This window comes from Asparagus officinalis, chromosome 10 (genome assembly GCF_001876935.1).
Source record: "Asparagus officinalis chromosome 10, Aspof.V1, whole genome shotgun sequence".
Lineage (NCBI taxonomy): Eukaryota > Viridiplantae > Streptophyta > Magnoliopsida > Asparagales > Asparagaceae > Asparagus > Asparagus officinalis.
The window spans coordinates 49,773,105-49,783,989 of NC_033803.1; the positions used below are offsets into that span (position 1 = coordinate 49,773,105).

General features: G+C 44.4%; 1 protein-coding gene across 1 annotated transcript; it reads left to right on the forward strand.

The window, feature by feature from the left end:
* LOC109826720 lies at window positions 8,701–10,066 on the forward strand. The gene is made up of 2 exons (XM_020393736.1): window positions 8,701–8,979; window positions 9,680–10,066. The coding sequence occupies exons 1-2, from the start codon at window positions 8,701–8,703 to the stop codon at window positions 10,064–10,066; spliced, it is 666 nt and encodes a 221-aa protein (XP_020249325.1).

Sequence of the window (10,885 nt, forward strand, 5' to 3'; positions counted from 1 at the left end):
AGTGAGACCAACCAAAGCATCGATATTGGTCGATGGGCAGTTCACGTCCTATTTCAGCAAGACGATTCCTCACAGTACAAGCTATTATAGGAACCTCCCCTTTAGGCGGGTCCTCCAATCCCATCACACCCGGGTGCAACCCTGTAATATGCCTTCTGCTACGAGAACCCGGAAGTGAGTGACTGGTGGTGTACCCGCAAGGGATACTGGTATGTTCCTCTGTTAAGGTCCACGGCATCTGTCGCGTCACCGCTTGCCCGCGCAATTCTGTTAGTGAACGGTGACGGGGGAATGGAGGGAGATATAAGCAAGTTATGCCGTCACTGTGTAGCCACCGCTCATCCACAAGCTTTATGACATCGGGATCTGTCACAGAATCGCCGAACAGGTAATGGGTCTTCCTTAAAGGATGATCAGGATCTGTATCTTCAGCAAACGGCGCGTCAGTAATTAATTGACGCGTGATGCGACGACTTCCCTCCCGTATCGACTGGCAGAATTCATCCGGGAGGTCCGAGGCGAATTGAGAAGTGCGCAGGATTGACATCGGATTATCAACGGCAGTATAATAGCTACTCCTATGGCCATCTATCTCGTATTGAGAAAACGGCGTTGCAGGGTATTCAACTGAAACAAGTAACGCGTGTTTATCAAACGTAGTTATGAAGAAACATTTAGGCGACACAGGGGGTCGAACTCTTTTTACTAAATGGAGTCGATGTCTTGTAATTGGCGAGACGATTTTAGCGGTATTACGAATTTACAAGATAACGTACATCTTCACATAAATGACGCGGTGATGTACCCTATCTTAAGGAACGTAATACGGCAGAAAATCGCCCCATATGGCCTTGAGACGCGTTTTGACCAAGCAAAACGTATCCGGTAAGCATCCACCCCCACGAAGGAGGGTATCAACTCTTCCCAACTGCCTTACCAAGGAGGACAGGGAGGGGATGTAATATAGAAGCATCCACCCCCACGAAGGAGGGTATCAACTCTTCCTAACTGCCTCACCAAGGAGGACAGGGCGGGGATGCAATATAGAAGCATCCACCCCCACAAAGGAGGGTATCAACTCTTCCCAACTGCCTCACCAAGGAGGACAGGGTGGGGATGCAATATGCAGCATGATATAAGAATTCGGAATTCATGAACAGGAAATTACAGAGGTTTACCAGTGAAAGACAAGTGCTCCTTCTCAGGTGACTGAGTGGCTGAGCGGCTCCTCGGGAGGCGCGATCTCCTCGTCGACATAGCTAATCTGCAATAAAGACCAACAGCTCGGTCAGATCGAGAATCAAGATGCATGAATCAAAGACTGAAAGGGAAATTGCGAATCTTTAATTGAAATTCTACAAAATGGAATTTTCTAATTAAGGGTCCAATTAAACCTATACGACATTCTCGGTACAAGTTAAGTGTCATAGAGTCAAACATAAGGCATCGATCATGTCAATATGTGGATTCACAAGCTCAATCATATACAAGAATAGCTCGAATTCAAGGCATGCACGAGTTCAGTTACATATGAATTCAATAATACAAGAGCTCAGTTATATACAAATTCAAATTTGAATTATATACAAGAGTTCAACCATATGCAAGAGTTCAATCACATGTACAAATTCAAGGCATGTAAGGTTCTCGAGCTATATACAAGTTTGGATTTAAAGCATACACGAGTTTAGTTGCACATGAGTTCAAAAGTACAAGAGCTCCTACGTGTTGAGGAATCGCCATCTGCTGTGAGTTAGCTCCAACATACCATGCTTGATGGCATCAGGTTGTAACATTTTAAAGCCGTATCAACAATTGAATGGCAACGCAAAGGAGACTATTTCACTACAGTTGTTCCAAGTGGTGATTCTAGAGCAATATTATTACATCAACTCTTCAAGAAGCATAGCCAAAATTCTATCAAAAAGTTACAGGGGCTTCCGGTTTCGTCTGTGTTCGATCCAGCGCGTCCCATTTTCTTTGTTGCAACTAAGAAAAATATTAATGTTTATGGTCTTCTGAAAGCGAAGCTCATTAAGAAGCTTGAAACAAAGCTTTGGGAGATCTCACCCATTGCTATCCATCCTGGGGTGACAATGTAATTGTGGGGAGCAAAAAAAAAAAAAAAAGTGTGTGCTGGTTTGATATGGACCTTTCATCTCAACCATACAAAACTGTGAAGACACATTCAAACCCATTGGAAGGCATTCAACTTACAGTTAAAGCAGCATTGACTAGGGAATACAAGGGAATACAAATCTCGAGGAAGTTCGGCCATAGGTAAGTTCAACCAACAAATCCAAAATTCGGTTTTCTCCCAAAAAATCGAAGAATCAGGGCTTCAATTACCAAGTTATGCATGCAACCATGAAGAAAAAAATCTGCCATCACTCAAATCCTAAGATCAGATTTCAGGTTTCCCCCCAATTTCAAGAACTAGGGTTCCAACTATCAAGCTAAAACTCAAAGACTTAGTCAAATTGAAGAGAGGACATTGAAGATTACCTGAAATTCGAAGAAGAAGAAAGTCCCAAAGCGGCCAAAACCCTAGGTTCGGATCTCCCCTCTTTGCTCAAATCCGAATTGGAAGAAAAGGATGGAGTTGAGGAATTTAAAGGAGGGGAACTTTAATCTTGATAGGAACTCTTGAGTGGGAGGAATTCTTGAAGGAGAGGAGCTCTCAAAAAAAACCGGAGCTTGAAGAAGAAGTTCTTTTGAGAAACTGGAACCGAACAATAGAAAGAGGAAGAAGAAAGAAGATGGGGGGTTTTCACCCCTTGCCCAGATTCCGACCCGCGTTCCGCGGGTCGGACTTGTGTCCGACCCGCGTGCTCGCGGGTCGGATTAATCCGACCCGCGATCACGCGGGTCGGACTCATCTGACCCGCGTGAACGCGGGTCAGACCCAGTTTGGTGCCTATTTTGCTGTATTTTTACCTGTTTTCGCCCGTTTTTCGAATGTTCGGGGTACAACCTCATCTCCCGGATAATTTCGCGGCATTTGGGCTCGTATTCAGAATGTTTGAGGTCCGGTATCATACTTTTGGATGATCTCACGGCGTTTTGGAATACTCAAGACCTAATTTTAAATTTTGGGTGATTTCGCGTCATTTTCACTCATGTTCGGAATTTTCAGAGTTCAATTTCATCTCCCGGATAATTTGGCGGCATTTTCACTCAGATGTGGAATTTTCGGAGTTCAATTCCGTATCCTAAGTAATTTCGAGATATTCGAGACCTAATTTTATATTTTGGGTGATTTTGGGATCTTTCTCCTATTTTCAGAATATTCGGAACCCAATTTTATATTTTGGGTGATTTTGTGATTTTTCGCCTATTATCGGAATATTCGAAATCCAAACTCCAACGGGTACATGAGTCTAAACTGTTCCCCATTTTGACAGGAAGTTCCTAGAGAATGTTACAAATAATAATTCTTAAGGATAACCTGGCAACCTCCGGCGGGTACACGAGGTTAAACTGATTCCCAAAACTCCCAGGAGTACACGAGTATAAACTGGTTCTCCTCAGGTTAACGCGAAACCCTAAGGTCAACGCCGGTCAACGCGTAGCCCTAGGTCAACGCCAGTCAACGCGTTGCGATGAAAGTCAACGTCGATCGATTCGAAACCCTAAGGTCAACGCCGGTCAACGCGTAGCCCTAGGTCAACGCCAGTCAACACGTTGCAATTGATCCAAAAGTCAACTCAATGACATATCAACAAAAAAAAAAAAACCCACTCACTAATTCCGGTTCAAGGCTTCAACAACGGTCAGACGATAAACGCAGTACCGAGAAAATCTTAGCTATTCGACAAAATACAGAATACGCTAAAATATGGAGAAGTCAAGAATCGAAACCATCTGTAGCTCCTTTAACACCGACTGAAGGTGGGGATCCATCATATCCAAAGCGTTTCAGACTCCTCTATAAAAGAATGAGGCTGAAACACTTTGGAGGGGGTATCTGTAGGCGTCTAAAATTGTCTACGAGAGCCCACACGAAACTCGAAGCAATGAATGGGCGAGTCAAGAAGATTCGTCAAACCAACTCGTGCGCGTCGGTCAAACGCGTGCACGTCAATCAACTCGTGCGCGCCAGTCAACGCGCGCACGTCGATCAGCCCGTGCGCGTCGGTCAACGCGCGTACGTCGAATCAACTCGTACGCGCCGGTCAAACGCGTGCACGTCAACCAACTCGTGTGCGCCGGTCAACGCGCGCACGTCAACCAACTCGTGCGCGCCGGTCAACGCACGCACGTCAATCAGCCCGCGCGCATCGATCAGCACGCGTATGTTAACCAACGCGCGTTCGACGATCGGTCTCGCGACGAAGCATACAAGTCAACAAATCGAACGAATACGCAACAAGAACAAGTCCCGGAAGAAAGAAACCAAAAAAAGGGAGAAAGTCGGCGAACCCGCGCTAAGCGCAGGACGGAATGATCCGACCCGCGCGAGCGCGGGTCGGATGTTTCCGACCCGCGCAAGCGCGGGTCGGATTATTCCGACCCGCGCGAGCGCGGGTCAGATTGTTCTGCCGCGCAGTCTAATGTCCCAAACACGTTTTGACGGTTTTTAATTGGTTTTTTGCAGGGTTTATCGGTTCCAGGGGTTCTTAACTGACTTGAGATCATCCTCAAACGTGGTTAGGCTGCTGTTGACTAAAGATAGAGCCAAATCCCTTGTTCTTATCCAAATAACCGCATTTTGAGGCCTATAAATATGAACCAAAGGCCTCCATTTTCTGGATCTGGAATTTTATCAAGAGGACGAGGTGCTGCTGGATTGGAGAGTGAAGAAGTATGAAATTTCAGCAAAGGACAGCGAGATCCCGGCGAACTTCAGCACAAAGGAGAAGCCGTTCGAAGGATCTGAAGCCCGTACATCCGTTCCTTGAGATTAGGCTTTGTCTTAATCTCGAGAAGAGCCCTGATTTCGCTTTGTCGATTTCAGGACTTCAAGCAAATACCCCCTTGGTGAGGTAGAAGCTCTGTCCAATTTCCCATCAACCGGATCTGATTCGCGGTCGTCCACGGATTAACCCCGGCACCGGCAAAGAACCCACGCAAGCAAGATCTGATAAACGGATCTTGTGTTTATTTTCAAGAAAGTTGTAATCTTTTGTTCTTTTGTTATTTGAATTCATTTGTAACGCTTAAAGTTTAATGAAATCAATGACTAAGGTGACTTTCGATGGAAACAACAATCTCACGCTGGTTATAACATATCGAAGTCTATTCTATGCAATCAATTATTAACAGATATAAATAATGGAAATATAGATCAAAGGAAGCGGGATCTTGCCTGCGAGACCAAGAGGTCTGTGGACGAAGCGTCGGCACCGATGTGGGTGTTGCCCGACGGATCTGAAGAGAGGGTAGCGGCGACGGCGAGCTCCGTCGAGGTGGCAGCGGCAACGGTCGTTGTCGACTGTCCAAAGAAGGGGCGGCGACGGGATCTCAGCGGGGCTTGGTTGAGGTGCAGGCGGGGGAGGTGGAGCTCGGGCTTAGGCGGAGAGGATGGCGACTGGTGGAGGTGCTGGAGCTCGGCGTGGGTGCGGATCTGGTCGGAGGCGGACGCGGAGGCCAAGGCGGCGGTGGTGATGGGGGCTGAGGGGCGGCGCTCGGCGCGGACAGCGACGAGGCTGGGCGAGGAGAGGAGCGGTGGCGCTGGTTGAGTTCGGGTGGACGGAGGAGGGGCAGCTATATATATATATATATATATATATATATATATAAATAAAAGTTAGGGTTAGGGTTAGATAATTAAAACGAAAATAATTATAATAAATAATTTCGGGTACTTAAAAATTAAACTAATTATAAAATAATTATTTACAATTAAAAACATACATGTTGTACTAATACAATAGTTGATACGAGATAGTCAAAATATACCCATATTGTATAATTAAACGAGAATAATTAATAATAAAAATATTTTTACTTAAATTTAAAATCAAATAATTATGGGACAATTACGTACACGGTAAAATATACCAGTTATACTAATACGACAGATAATATGTAATAGTAGAAATAATACAACAAATTATACCAAAGATATGTAATTAATAAAACAAAGTATTATACGAAATAATACATAATAATATTAATAATACAACATATTATTTAAAATAATACGTAATAGTACTGATAACATAGCAAATTAATTCTAAAAAATTTTACTGCACGAAATAAATTTATAAATATTAAAACCATTAAAATAATTTAAAATTTTGGTTTTTAAATCGTAGAAAATTCTAGAAAATCAAGAAAAATACAAATACTCTTGAAAATTCTAGAAAATCAAGAAAAATACAAATACTCTTTTAAAATAATAATTGAATATTTTAAAATACCAAAAAATTATTTTAACTAGTATCATAATAATTGAATATTTTAAAATACCAAAAAATTATTTTAACTAGTATCAAAAATTCATGGTCCTTACACCCCCGGTCATGTCAGTCGAGACTGTCCGTAGCGACAGCAGGCCCACTTGCCCCCACCTCCAGTTCGGGCAGCTCTTCCAGCTCCACCTCGACCTGCCCCAGTAGCACCAGCTCAGCAGAGACCCTATCCCCGAGCAGGGCCTTTTCTTCCTTAGAAGCAGTTTTATCAGGAAGCACAAAGGCAGCAACCACCGCGTCAGACGTTTATGATGTCAGCTGTGGAAGCTGAGGCGAACGACCAGGTTATCACTGGTAAGAATTATTCATTGCCTATGAAATTCCTTATTTCGCATTACATGATGATATCATAATAGGATTTGTTTATGAGTGCTAAGTTTAGTTGCATTATCTCCTCCTGTAATAGGCAACGTTCTTGTTTCTTCCGTTCCTGCTTTATCACTCTTTGACTCTGGAGCTTCCCATTGTTTTTTGTCTCATCGATTTATGAGTGCTCATTCTCTTCCTATAACTCCTCTGACTACGGGCTGGAATATCAACACTGGCAGTGGTGTTTTAGTAGCATCCAGTGGTTATGAAGCATGCACGATGGTCATTAGCGGGAGAGAACTCTTTGTAGATTTTCTGGTGATTGATTTGCTGAGCTTTGATGTAGTATTTGGGATGGATTAGTTGGGGTCATTCATTACCACCATTGATTGTCGTCGTCTGAGTGTAGTATTTGAGATACCGGATCACCCAAGGTTTGAATTCCAAAGTGGCAGTACATCGGCTGGACCGGTAGAATACAAAGCTAGACCAAAGAAGGCGACATTAGCTGCAATGCAAGTGGAACCCGAGATGCCAAATGTAGTTTGGGAATTTGAAGATGTATTTCCCGATGAGATTTACGGGTTGCCACCGGTTCGAGCAATTGAGTTTTCTATAGAATTGAAGCCTGGAACTGCTCCGATCTCCAAGAATCCTTATCGTATGCCTCCGGCTGAGTTGACCGAGCTTCGGACTCAATTGAATGATCTTTTGCAGAGAGGCTTGATACGACCTAGTGTATCGGCCTAGGGAGCACCTGTGTTGCTTGTGGGTAAGAAAGATGGATCCAACCGGATGTGCATCGACTACCGGGAATTGAATGCTGTGACAGTGAAGAATAAGTATTCACTTCCCCGTATAGATGATATCTTCGACCAATTAGGAGGATCGAGAGTATTTTCTAAGCTAGATTTGTGAAGTGGATATCACCAGGTGAAGGTCAAGGACTCTGATGTTCCCAAGTCTGCATTCCAGACGAGATATGGACATTATGAGTTCTTAGTGATGTCGTTTGGTGTGACTAATGCGCCAGCGACATTTAGTTGCATTTATTCCTCCTGTAATAGGCAACGTTCTTGTTTCTTCCGTTCCTGCTTTATCACTCTTTGACTCTGGAGCTTCCCATTGTTTTTTGTCTCATCGATTTATGAGTGCTCATTCTCTTCCTATAACTCCTCTGACTACGGGCTGGAATATCAACACTGGCAGTGGTGTTTTAGTAGCATCCAGTGGTTATGAAGCATGCACGATGGTCATTAGCGGGAGAGAACTCTTTGTAGATTTTCTGGTGATTGATTTACCGAGCTTTGATGCAGTATTTGGGATGGATTGGTTGGGGTCATTCTTTGCCACCATTGATTGTCTCCGTCGGAATCTAGTATTTGAGATACCGGATCACCCGAGGTTTGAGTTCCTCAGTGGTAGCACATCGGCCGGACCGGTAGAGTACAGAGCCAGACCGAAGAAGGCAACGTTTGCTGCCATGCATGTGGAACCCGAGAAGCCAATTGTAGTTCGGGAATTTGAAGATGTGTTTCCCAACGATATTTACGGGTTGCCACCGGATCGAGCAATTGAGTTTTTCATAGAATTGAAGCCTAGAACTGCTCCGATCTCCAAGACTCCTTATCATATGCCTCTGGCTGAGTTGACCGAGCTTCGGACTCAATTGGATGATCTTTTACAGAGAGGCTTGATACGACCCAGTGTATCGGCCTGGGGAGCACATGTGTTGCTTGTGGGTAAGAAAGATGAATCCAAGCGGATGTGCATCGACTACCGGGAGTTGAATACTGTAACAGTGAAGAATAAGTATCCACTTTCCCGTATTGATGATATCTTTGAACAATTAGGAGGATCGAGAGTATTTTCTAAGCTGGATCTGCGGAGTGGATATCACCAGGTGAAGGTCAAGAACTCTGATGTTCCCAAGACTGCATTCTGAACGAGATATGGACATTATGAGTTCTTAGTGATGCTGTTTGGTGTGACTAATGCGCCAGCGACATTCATGAACCTGATGAATCTGGTATTCTATGATGTGTTAGACAAGTTTGTAGAAGACTTTATTGATGATATCCTGGTATACTCCAAGAGTGAAGCGGAGCATGCAGAGCACTTGCGGTACGTGTTGCAGACCCTGAGAGAGCATCGGCTGTTCGCCAAGTATAGCAAGTGCCTGTTCTGGCTAGATCGCATCGCGTTTCTAGGACACATGGTGTCAGGAGACGGCATATCTATGGACCCGGAGAAGGTATATGCTGTTAGGGATTAGCCTACTTCTAGGACATTGTCTGACATTAAGAGCTTCCTAGGGCTAGCTAAATATTACAGGCGCTTCATCAAGGATTTCTCAAAGATCGCGAAGCCGATGACGCGACTTACGAGGAAGGATATTAGATTTGTCTGGTCCGACACTTGTGAGCAGGCGTTCGAGGAGTTAAAGTCTCGATTGATTTCGGCCCCGGTCTTGACAATACCAGATAAGAGTGGGAAATTTGAGGTGGTTTGCGACGCATCAGGTAGAGGATTGGGATGGCTTCCTTACAGCAGGCATGCCATTGGCTAGCGTGATCGTCTGCATCAGTCTGAAGAAGCCATGATGCAGCAATATCCGCACCACGACTTGGAAAGTTGGCACTGTGAATTTTTGGCCCTTAAGCTTTGGATACATTTTTGTTGGGCGGAGCAGCTAAGTGTTACGATCACAAAGATGAAGTTATATCTTCATCAAAAGGAGCATTCAACTGTGCAGACGCAATGGTTGGAGATGATGTGCAGACCTATACAATTGTACTCTTCAGTACACCCTGGAATTTGTCATGTAAGTACCAATGCTTTGAAGCGTTAACTCGACGATCAGGACCCTCACAGCTCAGTGGACCGACTTCAGCAGTAATATGAGTATAGATGTTCTTCTTCCAGGAGTCACCGCTTCTTTGATGAATCTTCAGATTCAATCAACATTGGTCGAGCGAATCAAGGCTGCACAAGCAGGTGACTCATTTCTTCAGAAGTGCAGAGAGTTAGCAGTAGCTGGCCTTCGGTCGGAATTTGTTGTTCATGAGGACGGATCCTTACGATTTGGGAGTCGTATCTGTGTACCAGAAGGAGATGTTCGAGAGGAGATATTACGGGAAGCTCATAGCTCACCATATTCTATTCATCCTAGAGGTACGAAGATGTACAAGGATCTGAAGCTGAACTTTTGGTGGCGTGGTATGAAGAGAAGTGTGGCTCGTAGTGTGGCTAAGTGCCTTGTATGTCAACAGGTGAAGGCAGAGCATCAATGTATCGCAGGTCTTTTGCAGCCATTGCTTATTCCAGAATGGAAGTGGTAGCATGTCACCATAGACTTCGTTACTGGCTTACCTCGGAGCACTAGACAAAATGATGTTGTTTGGGTGATCGTAGATCGATTAACCAAATCGGCTCACTTCATTCCATTCCGAGTGAGACAGTCGACGGAGCATCTTGCTCAGAGATACATGGACGTAAAATATTTATCTCTATATATTTCAATGAGTTCCTTTCCCAAGAGTGTTAGTAAATCTCTAGTATTGCAGGAGATTGTACGATTGTACAGAGTTCCAGTGCGCATCACTTCGGATCGCGATACCCGATTTACTTCAGAGTTCTGGAAGAGTTTGAAGGCGAGTCTTGGGACCAGTCTCAGTTTCAGCATAGCTTATCATCCCCAGACCGATGGGCAGTCGGAAAGGACCATTCAGATTTTGGAGGATATGCTTAGAGCTTGTATGCTTAATTTTCATGGATCGTGGGAAGATCACTTGCATTTGGTGGAGTTTGCATACAACAATAGTTTCCATGCTAGTATTGGAATGGCCCCTTTTGTAGCACTATATGGCAGGAAGTTCCGTTCTCCGTTGAGTTGAGACGATATTGGTGAACGGGAGATTTTTGGGCCAGAGTTGATTGAGAGAATAGTTGATGCAGTCAGGATCATACGGGAGCGACTTCGCATAGCGCAGGACAGATTTAAGTATTGGACAGATGCGAAGCGTCAACACTTAGAGTTTCAGCCAGGAGATCATGTGTTCCTGAAGATTTTCCCCAACCGAGGCACCATTCGCTTTGGAAGGCATGGGAAGTTGAGTCCGCGATATGTGGGACCTTTCAACGTATTAGAGAGAGTTGGA